General features: G+C 45.4%; 3 protein-coding genes across 3 annotated transcripts; 2 read left to right on the top strand and 1 right to left on the bottom strand.

Annotated features, from left to right (window-relative positions):
• The first annotated feature begins 26 nt into the window (after positions 1-26).
• cnrip1a (cannabinoid receptor interacting protein 1a) lies at positions 27-4,571 on the top strand. Its single transcript, XM_035181103.2, has 3 exons — positions 27-653; positions 2,196-2,340; positions 2,483-4,571. The coding sequence occupies exons 1-3, from the start codon at positions 475-477 to the stop codon at positions 2,645-2,647; spliced, it is 489 nt and encodes a 162-aa protein (XP_035036994.1). The 5' UTR covers positions 27-474; the 3' UTR covers positions 2,648-4,571.
• Positions 4,572-6,300: 1,729 nt separating this feature from the next.
• Positions 6,301-8,855, top strand: ppp3r1b (protein phosphatase 3 (formerly 2B), regulatory s1ubunit B, alpha isoform, b). The gene is made up of 5 exons (XM_035179371.2): positions 6,301-6,554; positions 6,638-6,814; positions 7,256-7,315; positions 7,633-7,817; positions 8,076-8,855. The coding sequence occupies exons 1-5, from the start codon at positions 6,530-6,532 to the stop codon at positions 8,121-8,123; spliced, it is 495 nt and encodes a 164-aa protein (XP_035035262.1). The 5' UTR covers positions 6,301-6,529; the 3' UTR covers positions 8,124-8,855.
• A 2,837-nt stretch (positions 8,856-11,692) lies between these two features.
• etaa1a (ETAA1 activator of ATR kinase a) lies at positions 11,693-15,227 on the bottom strand. The gene is made up of 6 exons (XM_035165776.2): positions 14,926-15,227; positions 14,706-14,837; positions 14,560-14,627; positions 14,359-14,471; positions 12,736-14,060; positions 11,693-12,611 (listed from the first exon to the last, which is right to left on the bottom strand). Exons 1-6 carry the CDS (start codon positions 15,044-15,046, stop codon positions 12,505-12,507), a joined length of 1,866 nt encoding a protein of 621 aa, XP_035021667.1. The 5' UTR covers positions 15,047-15,227; the 3' UTR covers positions 11,693-12,504.
• Positions 15,228-19,686: the final 4,459 nt, after the last annotated feature.

Here is a 19,686-nt window from a genome sequence, read left to right as displayed (position 1 = left end):
TTGTATATGGCTTTCTTTTAGACATGAGCTGAAGTCTCACACGTTCCTGACATGTTCCTGACGTGTTCCTGGCGTGTTCCTGGCGTGTTCCTGGCGTGTTCTGGAGGTTCTGTATGTGAGAACAAATGTCTGAGTCAGGGTCACTGGACTTTTCCTGCAGCCCACTAGTAAAATGTCTGGAAAATGATTTTATTCCATTTAAATTGTTCATGAACATTTGAATATGCTGGACTTTTAAATGAGCAGTTTTGTATTTGAACACAACATACATGATGTCTCCTCGACGAGCAGAGAAATAAAATCCCTTTAACCAGAATAAACCTGAGGACATATCTTATTCTGAAAAGTAACGTTGGACGCAGCCCCGCCGAGCTTCCGCTTTTATTTTGACAACAGGAAGCGTGCTTCCCCCCAGCTTGACACTGGTCCCCGCTCAGCATCCACAGGCCGAGACAAGCGACTCAACCCGGGACGATGGACGACGTTCCCCCGCTCATCCACCTCGCCATCTCCCTGAAGATCCAGCCCAACGACGGAGCCGTGTTCTTCAAGGTGGACGGAACCCGCTTCGGTCAGAACCGAACCATCAAACTGCTCACGGGCTCCAAGTACAAGATCCAGGTGGAGCTGAAGCCCGGAACCGTCGAGGCCACGTAAGAAGAAAGCGTTTAAAGACGTTTAGTTCAGGGAATGAAACCAGCTCCAACATCCAGGTCATTGTAGAACAGAACGAGTCCGAGCTCCTCCTCCTCCTCCTCTTCCTCTTCCTCTTCCTCCTTCTCCTCTCCTCTTCCTCTCCCTCTTCCTCCTCCTCCTCCTCCTCTTCTCTCCTCTTCCTCCTCTCCTCTTCCTCTTCCTCTCCTCTTCCTCTCCTCTTCCTCTTCCTCTTCCTCTCCTCTTCCTCTCCTACTCCTCTTCCCTCTCCTCTTCCTCTCTCTCTTCCCTCTCTCCTCTTCCTTTTTCTCCTCTTCCTCTCCTCTTCCTCTCCTCCTCTTCTTCCTCTTCCCTCTCCTCTTCCTCTCCTCTCCTCTCCTCTTCCTCTCCTCCCTCTCCTCTTCCTCTCATCCTCTCCTCTTCCTCCTCTTCCTCTCCTCTTCCTCTCCTCCTCTTCTTCCTCTTCCCTCTCCCTCTCTCCTCTCCTCTCCTCTCCCTCTTCCTCTCTCTCTCCTCTCCTCTCTCCTCTCTCTTCCCTCTTCCTCCTCTCCTCTTCTTCTCTCTTCCTCCTCCTCTTCCTCTCCTCTCCTCTCTCTCTCTTCTCTCCTCCTCTTCTTCCTCCTTCCCTCTCCTCTTCCTCTCCTCTCCTCTTCCTCTTCCTCTCCTCTTCCTCTCCTCTTCCCTCTTCCTCTTTCCTCCCTCTCCTCTTCCTCTCCTCTTCCTCTTCCTCTCCTCCCCTCTCCTCTTCCTCTCCTCCCCTCTCCTCTTCCTCTCCTCCCCTCTCCTCTTCCTCTCCTCTCCTCTTCCCTCCTCCTCTCCTCCTCCATGATTAATGAATCATGTGTAACTGGATCACTGCGGTGACGTTCCCTGAGGCTCAGGTGGAGGAGGCCGTGGTCCAGCTGCTCAAAACAATAAAACATTATAAACTCAAATTAAGAAAAATAATTAAAAGTTTGTCGTCAATTATTAAAATAACTTAAAGAAAGATTCTAAAATTTCCCGACATTTGGTCCCGAAATTGTTCTGGACTTTATGATTGGGATCTGAAGAAGGAGCAGGAGAACATTCAGGTGACAGGGGGCGCTGTCTCCTTGATAATTATCGTTACGTTAAGTTACAGGTTCCGTGTGAAGATTATGTGACGTCGTCATGTGTCGTACATGTGAACGTAGACATGTGGACTTAGTCCCGACATCGTCATGTGTCGTACATGTGAACGTAGACATGTGGACTTAGTCCCGACATCGTCATGTGTCGTGAATCTGGATTGGAACCGGAAACCTTGATGTGAAGTGACAGCACATCTGAGAAGCGTCAGTCATCAGTCGAGTTCTGTTTCTGGGTTCTGCAGTCAGTCCCATTAGAGATCCCAGTCCGAACGTCCTCCCCAGTGTGACCCAGTTTAAACGGGGAGGTTCAGGGCAGGTCGTGACATTTGGCCTCAGCCACAAACGGAAAGACTCGGTTCCCCTCGTGTGTAACGTTGAAAAGAAGACGACAAACGTAACATCACAACATGCTTTTCTTCCTCCTCACAGCAACATGAACATTGGAGGCATCGTCTTCCCTCTAGAGCAGCAGTCGAGGGACGAGGACTCGGTGGTTTATCACGGCAAGTACGACACGGAGGGCGTCCCGCACACTAAGAGCGGAGACCGGCAGCCTGTCCAAGTCAGTATCGAGGTAAGACAGCAGCGCCACCTTTAGGAGATATCAGGTAGAGGCTGACTTAGGCAGGGACAAGCTGTTTGTGTTTTAAGTATGAAATCAAAAGCCACTCATCATTGTTGCTGCAGTGTTGGTGACGCAGTCTCTTTCTGTCCAGTTCAACAAGGCGGGGGCATTCGAGACAGTCTGGCAGGCAAAGTACTACAACTACTACAAGAGGGAGCACTGCCAGTTCGGCAACAAGTTCAGCAACATCGAGTACGAGTGCAAGCCCAACGAGACACGGACCCTAATGTGGATCAACAAGGAGACGTTCAACTGAGTCCGCTCCTCCTGTCCTCACAGCGAGCACCAACCGCAGGACGTCGGTCGGACCAGCGCTTGGTTTGAACATCAGCATCACAGTAAAAGGACAACTCTGGTATCTGTTTTGTTTTATGATAAATGGGAGAAAATATCTGTAGCAGCTGTCTGATGTTTTCAAAATGTTTTTACTTCAAAGCTGCATTTAGCAACTTTGCTTAGTGGCAGCTTCACAGCTAAATGAGAACAGTTTGAAAACCATCAGTTATACTCAAAAAGTCAAAGTCGGGTGCACCCAGGAAACCAAAGGGACAGAAAAGGGAAAAGATCAATGGCTTAATAATGCAATTCTCTCAGAAGGAGGTGCTCATGTCCTTTACCTTTAAATCTGTCTCCACATCCCAATGATCAACCATCTTAAGTTTAGTCATAGTTTTATTATGTCGGTACAAGAACCACGAAAAGCTCCACATCGGACAGAAAACCATACATTTTGTCAAATGAGCTTGTCAGCCATCTTCAGAAATCTTTGAATTACATTTCAAGTCTGTGTCCAGCACCGAAACAGGAGGAGTTAAGTTTAGTTCCGCTCCATAACTGGAGTCAGGGGAATCAGTCATTGTATCAGGATGCTAACAACACCATCACAATAATAATCCACTATCTGAGCTGCAGAAACTCATTCAAACATCAGGTGTGAAAGGTTCTGCTACCGCTACAGTCTACAGAACCAGAACCTAACTGCTGCGAACCACAATGCCACCGCTTTACATGTCAAATTCAGATGTAGTCCGTTAATCACACTTGTACTTTGTTCATTTTTGATTGAGCTAAATGGGCAAATAGTTTTCCCCTGCTTCCAGTGTTGGTGCTAAGCTAGGCTAACCACTATTGCTGTGTTGGATAACAAGACTTGATCTTCAGTCTAACAGAATAAATGAGTGTAATCCTCCAAATGACCCAGTTTCTCCTTTAGTGAAAAAGAATCGTGAGAACTACCCCTCTATAACTAAACTTAACACAACGCACGTCGGGAGGGACTGAGCATAGCTAGCATGGTGTTAGCTGAAGGATATACGACACGTATTTAACTTTATTTATTAACTGTGTCTGTGAGAGTTTGAGAGACGCTGTGTCAGTGTGTACATAATCCTACTGGATAGATTTTCTTTTTATTCAATGGAACAAAACACTAAACGCAGTTTGAGTTTTATCCTCCTTTGAATATTTAGCTTCATGTTTCTTCGATAATCTCAGATTCAAAACAACACAATTTATCACACTTTAGCTCCGATTAGACAACAGCTAATGTTAGCATTCAACTACTTCTTGGCTAACATTAAAATTCAACCAACATTGCTGTTCAACACTGTCACATGATACGATAACAAAAGAGTTTTCATTTTATCGACGCACCTCTTGGACACATTTATTAAAAAATGTACTAGAATTAAATGTGTGGGCTAAATGCTAAATGCTAAAGCATCTTGTTACATAACGTTTCTGAAGCCGAGGGAAAAGACACAAGGGCATTTGACTTAGTTTAAAAACATTATGTTCAAACAGTTTACAGCAACACAACAGTTTTTTCTACTTTAGCATCGGATTCGGCATTTATATTACAATCTTGAGTTCAGTTAGCTAGGAAGTGGTTGATTGCTAACGTTAGCTAGGAAGTGGTTTAATGCTGACGTTAGCTATGAAGTTAGTTGAATGCTAACGTTAGCTTGTGCTTGAATGAATGTGTAGCTGATGCTTCATTTCACTTTGTTACGTTTGTGCTGTAACTGCTTTTGTGTTTGTTGGTTTTATTTTGACGTGTATGACTGGATTCATTTTGCCAAATGGTCAGTGTGTTTGTGTTACGACGTCTCAGTGCTTGAACTTTGCGGTTTTGTTATGTTATTGAAGTGTAACGTGTCTCGGTGAATAAACCAGTAAACACAACCAACAGTAACCGTTGCAGTTTTTAATTGTTCACTTGAGTATTTCATTTTTCAGTGGTAGATGACTATTCGGGTGTGTCATCCCGACTGCTGAGCTCCTGGTGTAATGGCTCGCGGTCTCCGTGAGCGCCACCATTGTTGTGTGACATCAGACAACTGATTCTCCCGCTCGGACCTCAGAATAACGTCACACTCGAATAACACAAGCTAATAAAGTTCCAGTTGCACAGGAACAATGTGAACATTAGCCAGCTAGCCATTGTTAGCAAAAACCAGTTCATAATAACTGGTTACGCACAATTTCACACATACTAACACCGTAGGAACACGACCACAGACATTAGAAAGTGCTATGTGTACAACACCTTTAATGATAGTACTAATAAACAGTAAAAACTTTGGCTTTTAGCTTTTTTAACTCACTAACTTTAGCATTCGATGCAACGCTAACATAATACAACCCATTTCTATATCATCAAATAACTCATCAAAATTAAAGTTATCAGAAACATGAACATATCTGTGTGATTAAAAACGACCTAAAATGACAGACAGCATGGAGGAGGCAGCGTTTATGACCTGAACTGCAGCCAGCCACCAGGGGGCGATCCTGTCCATCTCCATTCACAGTCCATGGTTACAAACTGTGCTGTGTTACATTCATGAATCAGTTCATGATATTCATGTTTAACAAAGATTTAGAAAACGTCTTGGAAATGAAACAGAAGAGTTTTGGTGTAAAACATTGAAATGAATTAAAAGGATGTTTAATGAGGAAATGTCTAATTAATAGAAAAGATCAAACAAGTGAATCCAATCTTTCAGTATGTGAACGATGCTCAGACTCAATCTGAGCAGAAAGCATCATGTCCATAATCCTGTGACTCATCACGTAGAGGACAAGTGTGGACGGAGGAGACGCTGCAGAGCCCAGAGTTCATCCTGCAGGAAGAAAGACGGACTGAGTTCAGGTGAGTCCGTCCCTTCATCTGCCCGACAGTCACTGCGTTCGAAAGGAACTGAAACTGGTTCTGAAGAACGATTCCACCAGTTCATCCACACCACGTGTGAAGAAGAGCTGCTTCTATGTGCTGACACTTAATGTCTTCTTCAAATTTCCTCTTGATTCTCAACATTTCAACTTTATTGTCGAAATACAAAATAAAAAGAGAATCTTCCTTCTCCTGACCCTCAGTTCGATGTGTTGATCCTGTTGAACAGTGACTGTGGTCGTCGGTTCTCAGTGTTTGTGGAAGCTGCTGCTGACGAACACCAGATGGTTGAACTGTCTCTTTGAGGGAAACTCGTGTCGACGGTCGTAGCTTCGGAGTTTGAGCAAAGATGGAATGAAACAGGTTTGAGGAGTTTCCCTGACTGTTTGTAATGAAATGAAAAATATCAGAGTTGACCTTAAAAAGCTAAATACAGTCTATTTAGAAACTGTTTTTTATTATTCATCTCAAACATGAGCTCAAGGCCTCAGGACACACGGCAGTTGAATATCTTTTATATTCTAAACTTCTCTGTCAGTGTGAGGCTGCATCACAACATGTGACACAGATAAAAACACGTCAGACAGGTGGAATCAGCAGGAAGGAAAGTGTATTTACTCACGTCACGTGTTGGGCGTGTTCACGGTAACTTCATGTGTGTTGTTCCTTTGTGGCTTGGTCCATCTAGTGGTCATTCTGTGCCAGGACAGCAGTCAGCGTCAGCACTGAAACCAACACGTCAATAATAATAATGTAGCGTGTAGTCGTGTGCTGTTTCTGTTCTCACATGTTTTGTAAATCAGGATCAATGTGTTTTTACACATTCAATCTTCAGGTTGGATTAAGTCCCTGAAGCAGCAGGTTCCGAACAACATGAGCTCCAGTGATTAGTGTCGAGTCACATGACTCACATGGATTAGAGGAGGCAGCTCAGGTTCACATCACTGGAACCAGTTCACTGTCATGGCCTCCATTAACAGGACCGCAGGTGAGTGTGTGTGAGTTTGACCTCAGGTCGACATGTTGTCCTCGCTCATTGTTTCCTCGTGTTCTGTGTTTGTTTCACTTCAGTTGAAGCTGATGAGATGAGGAGGTTGGGAAAGAGGTTTAGGAAACTGGACCTTGATAACTCGGGGTCTCTGAGTGTGGAGAAGTTCATGTCTCTACCTGAGCTGCAGCAAAATCCACTGGTTCAGAGAGTCATCGACATATTCGACACAGATGGAGACGGGGAAGTCGACCTTGAAGGTACATCAGAGCATTTGAAGTTAGTTCCTGAGCCGAGGGTGAAGGTCATTGCTGAGAAACATCTTTTAGAATGAGTTCAGTCCATCGGCAGTAAAATCAAAGATTCACAACACCCCCTCGCTCATTACAATTATAAAAGACTTTTCTCATATTGAAGTGAATCGTACTTTGGGATTCTGCTGAACCACAAATCATCACAACGTTCAACCTTTTTTCTTTTGTAGTTTTTCCATGAATTTGATTTACGGCTCTGAAAAGATGTTTTTCCCATCATTTATTTTCAAATTAAAAGCCTCCTTATGATGGATTTTCATGCTGTTATGTTTTTTATCTGCACATGTTACATTTCTGTGAAGTCTGATTTTCTTTATGTTGATGAGATCTTGTTTTTTTCCACCAGTTTTACTTCAGTTGAGTTAATGTATTTGTTTATTTTGTCAGAGTTCATCGAAGGAGTCTCACAGTTCAGTGTCAGAGGGGAAGAGGAGCAGAAGCTACGTTGTAAGTTAACTTCATACACGTGTCATCATTAAACATGTGTTACTAACACAGCCGAGTATCATCAACTAACTCTAACCCCGAATATCACAGCTCCTTTCAACATCTGTACTGAAGTGACGCTTCAGATCATTGACCTGGTTCAGGAGAGAGCAGCGACCTGAAACACTTTTACTGTGCAGAATTGTAACAGTGACATAAACCGTGGGAGGAGCTTCTGTCAGTGTTATCGTGCTAATGCTCGCTGCTAGCCTGGCGCTAAAAGAAGTGCGGACTGCTTGACTGACGTCGTTCCTCCATGTTGTGTCTTTGACCCTCAGTCGCTTTCAGGATCTACGACATGGACAAAGACAGCTACATTTCCAACGGAGAGCTCTTCCAGGTCCTCAAGATGATGGTGGGAAACAACCTGAAGGACACGCAGCTCCAGCAGATCGTCGACAAAACCATCGTCAACGCTGACAAAGACGCAGACGGCAGAATATCCTTCGAGGAGTTCTGTACGGTGAGCAGTGACAGCTTCTGTTACTATGGTAACCAAAGTCCACACCAGCATCCAATCCTTTGTTTATTATATTTACATGTAATTTACTTGTTTTACTGGCGACACCCAGTGGTTGAAGGCATCATGTTTTCAGGTTGTCCGTCTTATTCTCGTGAACATGATGTTCAGTTGAACTCAAAGATGAACTTTGAGGTCAAAGGTCACGGTGGCCTGATGCGCCCGTCATTAATCAGGAAGTTGCCCCTCTGTCTCCTCCAGGTTGTCGGGGGACTGGACATTCACAAGAAGATGGTGGTGGAGGTCTGACCGTTTTTCTGATCTGCTTGAATCACCGTCCTGCGCCCGCCAGGATCCTTCTGAAACGTTTTCCACCAATCACCCAACAGGAAGTAGTCACTGAACTGATGACGTCACTGTGTCAGCTGACGATTGGTTCTTTGACGCAAAGCAGGCGTTTCCCCAGAATCTGTCGTTCATGAAGGTTCCTGAATTTAATCTGAAGCTTTTTACAGAAACCAGAGGTGAGAAGAACAAAAATCTGCTGATACATTTTTTAATTCTTTTTTTCTCTCCTGCTCTGGCGACACCTAGTGGCTGGAGGCACTTAGGATTGTTCGTGTCTCGTTGTTGTGAATATGAAAATCAAACATTTCTTCAAATTTAGCAAAAATATCTACTTCTGTGTAAAGATGAACTGATGAGACTTCAGAGGTCAAAGGCCACAGCAACTTATTATAATATGAAATGTATATCATACTTTTAGATATTGGAGTAACGATATTCTTTCATAACTAAACATCAAACAGATGTTTTTGTAATTTTATCATCTTGTTCTGATTCAATTTACTTTCTTCACTCTGATATTTGTATTGTTGTTATGAACGTGATATTTTAGAGCAATCTTTACTTGGAACAAGGTGCAAAGAAAAAGTATTCAGAAGAATATCCATCTGTCTGTCTGTCCATCTGTCTGTCTGTCTACCTGTCTGTCTGTCTGTCTCTCTCTACCTGTCTGTCTGTCTGTCTGTCTGTCTGTCTGACTATGTCTGTCTGTCCATCTGTCTGTTGACTGTCTGTCCGTCCGTCCATCTGTCTGACTATCCGTCTGTCTGTCTCTCTCTCTCTGCTGTCTGTCTGTCTGTCTGTCTGTCTGTCTGTCGTCCGTCTGTCTGTCTGTCTGTCCATCTGTCTGTCTGTCCATCTGTCTGTCTGTCTACCTGTCTCTCTCTCTCTGTCTGTCTGTCTGTCTGACTGTCCGTCTGTCTGTCTGTCCACCTGTCTGTCTGTCCATCCGTCGTCTGTCTGTCCATCTGTCTGTCTGTCCATCTGTCTGTCTTCTGTCTGTCTGTCTGTCTGTCTGTCCGTCTGTCTGTCTGTCTGTCTGTCCATCTGTCTGTCTGTCCATCTGTCTGTCTGACTGTCTGTCTGTCTGACTGTCCATCTGCTGTCTGTCTACCTGTCTGTCTCTGTCTCTCTCTCTGTCTGTCTGTCTGCCACCTGTCTGTGTCTGTCCATCTGTCTGTCTGCTACCTGTCTCTACCTGTCTCTCTCTCCTGTCTGTCTGTCTGTCTGTCTGACTATCCGTCTGTCTGACTGTCACCTGTTGTCTGTCTGTCTGTCTGTCCGTCCGTCCATCTGTCTGTCTGTCTGTCCATCCGTCTGTCTGTCTGTCCGTCCATCTGTCTGTCCATCCGTCTGTCTGTCTGTCCGTCCATCTGTCTGTCCATCGTCTGTCGTCTGTCTGTCCGCTGTCCATCTCTGTCTGTCCATCTCGTCTGACTGTCCACCTGTCTGTCTGTCTGTCGTCTGTCTGTCCGTCTGTCCGTCTGTCTGTCTGTCCGTCGTCTGTCCATCCATCGTCTGTCTGTCTGTCGTCCGTCTCTGTCTGTCCATCCATCTGTCTGTCGTCTGTCTGTCCATCCGTCGTCTGTCTCGTCCTCTGTCGTCCATCCGTTGTCTGTCGTCCATCTCGTCGTCTGTGTCCATCCGTCTGTCTGTCCATCTCCACTGCCACCTGTTTCTGTCTGTCGTCTCTGTCTTTCCTGTCTGTCCATCCATCTGTCTGTCTGTCCGTCTGTCTGTCTGTCTCGTCGTCTGTCCATCCATCCGTCTGTCTGTCTGTCCGTCCATCTGTCTGTCCATCCATCGTCTGTCTGTCGTCTGTCCGTCTGTCTGTCGTCCGTCCGTCTGACTACCTGTCTGTCTGTCTGTCTCTGTCTGTCCGTCCTCTCGTCTGACTGTCCACCTGTTTCTGTCTGTCTGTCCGTCCGTCCGTCTGTCTGTCGTCGTCGTCCATCTGTCTGTCCATCCGTCTGTCTGTCTGTCTTAGCTTCATGTTCAAACTGAAAACGTGGTCATGAGGTCAGTGTCTGTTCTGCTGCCTTGAAAAATAAAAGTTTGTTTCTTTTCACAGGAGCATTAAACATGTAATGTAATGATCCCACCAACAGGTGTCGCTGTGAAACCATTAAATGAAACCAAACTAAATCAGTTTGTCTTCAATCTGCAGCCATGAATCGTTGAACATTTTAATTGTTACTAAGATTAACAATCATTTTCTCAGTTAATTGTTTTTTCCATAAAATGATGAAAATTGATCAGTTCAAGTCTTCGAAAGGCAAATTATTGCTGCTGAAATTTACCTTTTTAATCACTTTAATTTGATTTAAAGTGGAGTTGGTCTCATCAAAAGGTCTTAAACAGAAACATGAACCCAAAGAGAAATGCATCGTGTTTGAAAGCTGTTGAATAGTTGATATTTTGATTGTTTGATGTAAACGCAGTCGACAGAAACTGTGTGGGATCCGCCAGCGGCTGGAGGGATCTGAGCTCACCTGACACTGTCCTGTGATTGGCTGAAGTGAGGCTGATGTTATTGATTAATGTGTTATTGATTTGTGGAAATAAAAGGAAATGAATCTGTCTTCATATTTTTATATGAATATGAAACCTGTAAATACGTGTGACACTGAAAAGAACAGAAGAAACTAAAGAAGTTGTTTTACCTTTATCATTAAAGTTCCTCTTGTTCCTGATAAAAAGTGATGTGGAGACAGCTGAGGACATGTGTGGGGGTTTGGTTACACACTGAGGACATGTGGGGGTTTGGTTACACACTGAGGACATGTGGGGGTTTGGTTACACTGAGGACATGTGGGGGTTTGGTTACACACTGAGGACATGTGGGGGGTTTGGTTACACACTGAGGACATGTGGGGGTTTGGTTACACACTGAGGACATGTGGGGTTTGGTTACACACTGAGGACAGTGGGGGTTTGGTTACACACTGAGGACATGTGGGGGTTTGGTTACACACTGAGGACATGTGGGGGTTTGGTTACACACTGAGGACATGTGGGGTTTGGTTACACACTGAGGACGTGTGGGGTTTGTTACACACTGAGGACGTGTGGGGGTTTGTTACACACTGAGGACGTGTGGGGGGGTTTGGTTACACACTGAGGACGTGTGGGGGGTTTGGTTACACACTGAGGACGTGTGGGGTTTGGTTACACACTGAGGACGTGTGGGGTTTGGTTACACACTGAGGACGTGTGGGGTTTGGTTACACACTGAGGACATGTGGGGGGTTTGGTTACACACTGAGGACGTGTGGGGGTTGGGTTACACTGAGGACGTGTGGGGGTTTGGTTACACACTGAGGACATGTGGGGTTTGGTTACACACTGAGGACGTGTGGGGGGGTTTGGTTACACACTGAGGACATGTGGGGGTTTGGTTACACACTGAGGACGTGTGGGGGGGTTTGGTTACACACTGAGGACGGAGGACACACTGATCAGATCTGCTCCATGTTAATGACGAGGCGCAGCGCTCAGTGTAAACGTGTAAAAAACAAAGAGACACATTCAACCTTATTCATGGAACTTTTATTTATTTAAAATGAATCTTGTAAAATATGCTTGACTGTTTCATGTCAGTGTTTTAGAGTTAAAGATAAAATGATTTCATCACGAGTGTAAATGCAAAACTAAATAAAGTCCAAACCATCAGCGGCCTCAGACTAAGACGTGCTGAGGCGATCGTGTGATTCGTCGATTCCTTCAGGATCAGTCGGCAGTTTCATTAGCTTAGCTTAGCTTAGCTTAGCCTTCATTTCTGAGTTTGTCTTTTCTGCAGAAACAAACGTCATGTGGGTTTAACATAGAACTGGTACGGTGACGTCACCGTGTGAATCTCAGGTTTGGTGTAAACATGTTCCGGCTCAAGTCGCTAACTAAACCTAAATCCACCAGGTTTAGTTTGTGTCTGGATTCAACACGACACAATAACACTTTATCAGGCAGAGCGAGGCTAACGGCTTAATGCTAAGCTAACTATGCAGTTCAATGATGTCCCCATCATTAATGATCACTAGTGAAAATGATCTGAAGTGAATCTTAACACAGACAAAAGTAAAAGTTTCCTTTAAACAAAATGTTGTGATTCCAAAAATAAATGAGACAGAAAAGAATCATGAAATTAGAGTTTTACAGAATCTGTAGCAGAACAAATCTGTATTCTGAGGGTGACGTCACACCTGCAGCGGTGATGTCACGTCGGAGCGGTGATGTCACGTCGCAGCGGTGATGTCACGTCGCAGCGGTGATGTCACGTCGGAGCGGTGATGTCACGTCGCAGCTGTGATGTCACGTCGGAGCGGTGATGTCACGCGCGGCGGTGATGTCACGTCGGAGCTCCGAGGTTCTGAGCGGCTTTCAGTCGCTGTCGTCTTTTCTCCATCGCCCGCAGCTTCTTCAGCTCGATCTCTGCTGCCGAACATTTACCCACAACTGAGGAAGAGAAACAGGAAGCAGGTAAAACAGTGCCGAGGCTCCGCCCCCACAACACATCCTCCTTCTAAAAGCACGTGTTGTTGCACGGTGAGTTTTCAGAGCGGCTCTGTTGGGCTCTCACCTTCGTCGGTCTCAGTGGAAACTGGGTTGTTTGGCTTCTTGAAGGTGAACTGCTCTTTGTTGGCGTTACGCAGCGGCGCCGCAGCAGCTGACTGAACCCGGCTGCTCGCCGCTGTGCTGAGGTTGCTGGATCCTGAAGTGCATCTGAACGAATCCTTCACCACGTTCACCTGAACGCCTGCAGTGACGTTAGAGGAAGAGACGGCAGCCAGCGTGCGACCCGTTTGTTTCTGGAGAACTGGCTGCTGATTGGCTGGCTGGGGGCTCCTGTTGTCCCAGGTTCTGTTGGACGGTTGCAGCGCTGCTCTCCTGTTTGACGTCTGGCGGATAAGAGGAGTCTGTTTGGCGGACATGTTGTCCGAGCTCTGGATCTGGTTCTCCAGGTCCTCGCACATTTCACACAGCAGGTCGTCGTCAGCCGGATCGTCCCAAACCGGGTCCGATAAGAAGAAGGCGTCCAGGTCCTCATCCAGGACGTCAGAGACGACCACGGGCTCCACGAGGGAAGAAAGTACGACAGGTTTCTTTGGGAAACTCGGATCTGCGTTCGAGGCAGACGAGCTGAAACCTCTCGTCCTCTGATCAAACCAGGACTTCTGCGGTTCTGAGTTTGACGTTTGTCCGAGAAACTGAGACTGAGCTGAAAAACAGGAAAACCTGCTCCGAGTGTCGGCGTCTGCTGGTTTGGAGTTTGTCCACGTCTGGATCCTCCTCACAGAGAAGTTAGGATTAGATTCCAGTTTGAACGTTGTTCTTTGTCTCACGTTTTCTTTTTCCACCGCCGTCTGGTACATTGTGTCGCTGGTTGGTTTCTGTGTCGAGCTGTGCATCGGAGCAGTGAACTTCTGTGGATTTTGTGTCATCTCCAAAACCAGTGAATCAATTAACAAGTCGTCGTTTTCCCAGTCGTCCTCGAACTCATCGCGCGCTGCCCCTCCGTGACTGTTCGTGGTGGAAACAGCTGCAGATTTCCCAGAAGCCTCTTTGGAAGATAAAACGTGAGCAGGTTTAACTTGTGACGTCTGAGCAGACGACACCTGACTTAAACTGGCACTCACGTGTTGGGTGGGTCCATCAAATAGAAAATCCAAATGGTTCTCCGTGTGTTGGTCCAGGAGAACGTGTGCGTCCGTCCCGGCCGGTTCACAGCTTCTGTGAAGCAAAGGTTTAAAATCCTCCTGGTCGTCGTTCTCAAAATCCAAGATGTCCTCAGACAGGAGCTCCAGACTCTGCTGGTGCAGGTCTTCCACTTCTTCTTCGTCCTGACGGAACATGTTGAAGTCAAACTGTTTGGCCAACTTCAGCAGCTCGTCCACGCCGTTTGACCTGCGGAAGAATAAAACAATAACTGGTCTTTTAATCAAAAGCCGTTTCCACACATGAACTGTGTAAAACATGTTGTGTAGTTAGGAATATGTCAGGAACACGTCGGGAACATGTGGGGAACATGTGAGGAACATGTGAGGAATACATCAGGAACATGTGAGGAATACGTCAGGAACATGTGAGGAACACGTCAGGAACACGTGGGAACGTGTCAGGAATACGTGAGGAACACATCATGAACATGTTTGGACTTTAGTGTGAGTGAGTGAGTGATGAGCTGTGTTGGTGCTGAACCCACCTTGGGGACTTCTTCTTGTGTTTGGGGACTTGAACCTCCGGAGTGCAGGGGATGATGGCGCTGTCTCCGATCCACTGCTGCAGCGTGGGCTCTGTGACCTCTGGTCTGCCGCGCTTCACAGACACAAGAGACAACACGAGGAGGACATGAGCAGACTCGGTCTGATGGATTTGAATGTTTGGGGTTTGTTGTGTTTCTGACCTCTGGAGCGATCCTGCTGACGATGTCTGAGATGTTCACACCTCCAGGATGTCTTCTTCCTCTTTTACCTGCAGATAAACAACAGGAACGTTGAGGTGGAACATCAGGAAGGATTATTTCTACAAGTGACATGAAGACAGTTTTACTGAGTCTGCTGGGAGATGGAGACGTGGCGTCCCAGATGATGTCCTGCTGGAGGTCGGAGTCGTTGTGAGGAGACTCTCCGCTGAAAACAGCGGATCCTCCGGACCTGCAGCTTCTGGTCGGCGTCTTGAGATCTGGACGAGAGGAAACAGACAGATTTGACCTGGGTCCAGTGAGGTCAGAGGTCAGGACCGTGCAGCAGGTGTGTTGACGTGTTCTCACCGGGAGTGCGTGTGGGATCTGACCCGGGATCCGCTGCTCTCTGAGCGGCTCTGCAGCTCCGCCTCAGCCGGCTCGACCTCTGCCTGAGCGGGAGGCCTGTCAGCCCGAGCCGAGGGTTCATGGTCCCGGAGCTTCAGCGACAACACGTCAGTGTGAAGGTTCGATCCCGGAACACGTTCATATAACAGTGTGAAGGTTCATCCACTTGTCGGAGCAGTTTTTAAACGTCCCGCCATCTTTTCTTCTTGTTTTCCTGGTTCTTCTTCTTCTTCTTCTTCTTCTTCTTCTTCTTCTCTGGAGCTGTGGCGCCGCTCACCTCCACAGTGTCACACCACTGCCCCCTTCAGGTGATATTCTCCCTCGTCATCCTAAATCCAGTTGTTGTGAAATATTTGAAACTTTTATAACGAAATAAACTTTATTTATCAACAAATCAGCACAACCACAAAAACAAATGCAAATAAAGATTATAATTAAATACAGACTGGTAGTGATCCAGTATATATAAAAATGATATCAATATATTAGGTTTGGTGCAAAGATTGTTTTTATATAACAGGACGTAAACGAAGGTTTAGTTTTTATGACTTTACAGCAAATAGAACATGACGAGGATCCAAACAAAATGTGATTTCTAATTCTCTTGTGTAATTTGTGAAACTGAACAATCTGATCTGAATTAAAAGAAAACTTCCGGATGAAAGGTTCAGGCGGTGGCATGACCTACACTGAAGCCAGCCACCAGGGGGCGATCCAGATGTTTTGGCTTCATTTCAAGGAGCCATCTTCTTCTTCTTATTATTTCGGTTAATTGGCAGGTGACAAGCAACATCAAGGCCCATTACCGCCATCTACAGACACTTCAAATACACAAGGTGGCCAATACAGGAAATAAAACAACCAATAGACACACTAGGTTAGTGACTTCAAAGTAAAACAGGAAGTAACAACAGAGTCTGAAATAAAGTTCAGGACAGAGAGTTTAACGTTGGAAAACCAATGAAGAAGCTTCTTTGTTCGATTGTGTGGGGCTGCCCCCTTCTGGAGATGGTCGTAATGACGTTTGCTGCCACCTGTCAATAAACCAAACAAAGAAGAAGTTAAGAGTTAAGTGTTTGATCAGTGATCAAAGCCACGTGTTGCTTCTGGTTCTCAGCCACAGACTCGCTCCATGTTTCATGTCCTGTGCGTCTGAACAGAAAACCCTGCTGCTCTAAACAACACACCGAGTTAGCAGCGTGTCTCTATACCTGTGTTTACATCACACTGAGCTAAATGTCTCTTTCCCCCAGTGGACGCCATCTGTCTTTGAAATGTGACCTGGACGCTGGCGGACGCTGGTTAGAGAAGGTCTGAGCAGTTTGAGGATCAGAGAGTCAGATACTCTGATCTCATCTATCACTGACAGTTCAGAGCGTCCAGCGACATGATCCCCACGACACTAAAGACCGAGCAGCTGCTGAACATCCTGTAGGATAAACGATTAAAGATTACAAACACACGTTAGATGTTAAAGTTTAAACAGAAACTTCAAACTACATCAACTGATTTTGGTTTTACACAAATGATCAAACCTGCTTCATGAGATTAAAACTGAGAAAAGTCTATGATGTCATTGATGATGTCACTACAGCTGTTTTCACTGAACTGAACCACAGACATTTTCCTGACATGTTCCTGACATGTTCCTGACATGTTCCTGACATGTTCTGGAGTGAGCAGTGAGCGAGTGGGCGTGTTGACGAGGTTTCTAACACGTGACGGACGTGAAACGGGAAGAACACAAATATCTCAGTCCACAGTTCACGCTTGAGTCCTCGTGTCCTCTGGGTTCAGATGTTTGTAAAATGTAGTCAAGATCATTTTTATAATCTGATTATTTGTATTTCATCAGACTGAGACACAGGAGCTGATCTCCGTCATGACAACAACATTCACACAATCACTTCCTGTTTCGTCACTTTATATGGAGCTGAACTGATTTTATTTTGAAAAGTTGTGAACTTTTGTCAGAAGATTGTGTCGCTGGTTCGATTCTGGAACAGTCGACATGAATGAAAAATAGCATCAGTTCCGTAAATCACCCAAACTTATATATGAACAGTAATAAAGACAATATAAAATACATGGGCGGCTGTCCTCCAACCAGAAAGTCTGTGGTTCGAACCCAGTCTTCCCCATCTGCCGAAGTGTCCTCGGGCAAGATGCTGAACCCTGAATGGCCCCTGATAGAGAAAGGTGCTGCTAATAGATCCTCTGTCATGTCTAACAGGGAATCTCTTTAAATTTGGTTCAAATGTTCAGTTTGTATCAAAGAGAGGTCAAAGGTCACAGTGACCTCACATGAGTCTGTAATTAAATGTACACGGACTAAAACTGCTGTGATTGGTGGAGACAATCAACACTGGACGGTGCATTTCTTTGTGTTCTGTTGTTTTTTCAGTTTTCTGTGAAAAACATGAAGTTGCTCTGAGATGCTGCGTTCACTGTCAGGTTGATGTGTGGGAATAAATGACACCACTCGTCACTGATCATTTTGTTTCCCTGCAGAGATTTTTTATTTCCTCCACATGTTGTTTTTCTGCTCCTTCTCCATTTTTAAGTCAACACATTTGATGCCCTCACATCCTCTGACACTGAGCTTTAAAGGCAGGGATCAAGGCACCGTCCCCTGAAGAGGGACACCTGTCAGTCTAACGAGGGACGCCTGTCAGTCTAACGAGGGACGCCTGTCAGTCTTACGAGGGACGCCTGTCAGTCTAACGAGGGACGCCTGTCAGTCTAACGAGGGACGCCTGTCAGTCTAACGAGGGACGCCTGTCAGTCTAACGAGGGACGCCTGTCAGTCTAACGAGGGACGCCTGTCAGTCTAAGGGACGCCTGTCAGTCTAACGAGGGACGCCTGTCAGTCTTACGAGGGACGCCTGTCAGTCTAACGAGGGACGCCTGTCAGTCTAACGAGGGACGCCTGTCAGTCTAACGAGGGACGCCTGTCAGTCTTACGAGGGACGCCTGTCAGTCTAACGAGGGACGCCTGTCAGTCTTACGAGGGACGCCTGTCAGTCAGGACCATGTTTGCTTCAGCTCGGCAGTTTTCTGCTTCAAAACCAAACGTGTCATCAAAGCATTAAAGTGTTTCTGCTGCAGCCGCTCAGCGTCCACACTCTCCTGTCATGATTCAAGGAGGGAGACACCACCTCAGGCTTTGAAATGAGGCGTATGTAGGAAACTCAGCGGATTGGGAGAGCAGATCCATTGAGGAGGAACTGGAGCGTGGGGGGGGGGGGACTAATCTCTCCATTTAACCGTTTGGAGCAGATTTGTGTAAATCGCCTGGTTTCCCTCCTCAGTCAAGCTCCAGTGGAAGAGGATAAACTTTGGCTCAGGTCTGAACTGACTCCTGTCGTTCTGCTTGTGGGGCTTTGACACTAAAACCCACAAATCCACTCCTTCAGTTTGTTGATCCGACGTGAGAATCCAGAAAACTCTGGTGAATCGAAACCAGGGACATTTGAGTCAACGTGTCAAGTAAAGATGAAAATGAAATAACATTTACACGGTTTCTTAAAATGGAGACATGAGACATCAGGAATTAAGAATTAAAAAGATAAAATCTAATGATAACTTCAAACTGAAACAAAGAAAGACAAAGAGGAAACTTCAGAAGAGAAGAATCCAACCATAAAACATCCAGGATCATTTCTAAACTCGATCACAGCTTCATGGAACGTCAGACTAAATCTGCATCTTAGGTCAAAGTTAACATCAAAAACTACGATTTCAGAAAATCTGATTCATATGAGACAAAAAAGAATAACTGAACAATGTGGAGGCTGAAAGTAGAGCTGCGTACAAAAACAACATCGCTAATCACAATATAATAAATAGAAATATAACAAAGGTTAAATATTTTTCGGAGGTTTAACACATGATCGACCTCAGATTTGTAAAAAGACCATTTAAAATCACAACTTTCACTCAGCAGCAAAAATCAACTTTAAACTTTTAAAGAAGAATAAAATACTATCGATGGCGACTGATCAGAACTGCTCTTACTTTATTATATATATTATAGTATTTTCTGTTACTAAGCAACCACCTGCAAAGGAGACAATCTGCTTCCTGTTTACATCACATGACCAGTGTACGTGAACGGTCATGTGACAACATTCAGTTAAAGATCTTCAATCAAAGCATCCAAAAAAAAAACGTTGATGAGTCGAAGAAGTTATTTCCCTTTTTTATTTTGAAACGAAGAGAAAGGACAAACACACACAGTGTGAAGGTGGAACTGTTCCGTCTTCTTAAACAGGAAGTTCACTGACGTGAATCTGACGTCTCTTGAAAAACTGTATGTCGAGGTTTCCTGTTTCAGGAAATACAGACATCAGCTCCACGTCGACATGAGGACGAGAGGACGAGAAGGAACTTCAACAGCGACATCTAGTGTCGGGACTGTATATCATGAAATGAATTAATAACTATTATTATCATCTTATCTTCAACACGTCACAATGAAACTCAGGCTCATAAGTGACACTTTGATTCCAGATGTTTTGGACCTCTCCAGTTCATTGGCAATAGAGACTGGTCTTATTTCCATAGACCAGGAAAAGGCCTTTGACCGGGTTGAGCACCAGTACTCATGGCAGACTCTGGCTGCTTCTGGGTTCAACCCGGGCTTTATAGCCATGATCCGGGTTTTCTATACAGACATTGCGATTGTTCTGAAAATAAATGGCGGGCTGAGTGCTCCCTTTA

Source organism: Hippoglossus stenolepis, chromosome 2 (genome assembly GCF_022539355.2).
Source record: "Hippoglossus stenolepis isolate QCI-W04-F060 chromosome 2, HSTE1.2, whole genome shotgun sequence".
Taxonomy (NCBI): Eukaryota; Metazoa; Chordata; class Actinopteri; order Pleuronectiformes; family Pleuronectidae; genus Hippoglossus; species Hippoglossus stenolepis.
The sequence above is the reverse complement of the archived record's forward strand: the minus strand, read 5'-3'. Positions and strand labels throughout refer to the sequence as shown.

Coding starts and splice junctions, on each gene's coding strand:
- cnrip1a (XM_035181103.2), top strand. CDS start 475: ATGGACGACGTTCCCCCGCTCATCCACCTCGCCATCTCCCTGAAGATC. Junction 654..2,195: donor CCCGGAACCGTCGAGGCCAC/GTAAGAAGAAAG, acceptor TCCTCCTCACAG/CAACATGAACATTGGAGGCA. Junction 2,341..2,482: donor CTGTCCAAGTCAGTATCGAG/GTAAGACAGCAG, acceptor CTTTCTGTCCAG/TTCAACAAGGCGGGGGCATT.
- ppp3r1b (XM_035179371.2), top strand. CDS start 6,530: ATGGCCTCCATTAACAGGACCGCAG. Junction 7,316..7,632: donor AGAGGAGCAGAAGCTACGTT/GTAAGTTAACTT, acceptor TTTGACCCTCAG/TCGCTTTCAGGATCTACGAC. Junction 7,818..8,075: donor CCTTCGAGGAGTTCTGTACG/GTGAGCAGTGAC, acceptor TGTCTCCTCCAG/GTTGTCGGGGGACTGGACAT.
- etaa1a (XM_035165776.2), bottom strand. CDS start 15,046: ATGAACCCTCGGCTCGGGCTGACAGGCCTCCCGCTCAGGCAGAGGTCG. Junction 14,472..14,559: donor TCAGCAGGATCGCTCCAGAG/GTCAGAAACACA, acceptor GTGTCTGTGAAG/CGCGGCAGACCAGAGGTCAC. Junction 12,612..12,735: donor TTCCACTGAGACCGACGAAG/GTGAGAGCCCAA, acceptor TCTCTTCCTCAG/TTGTGGGTAAATGTTCGGCA.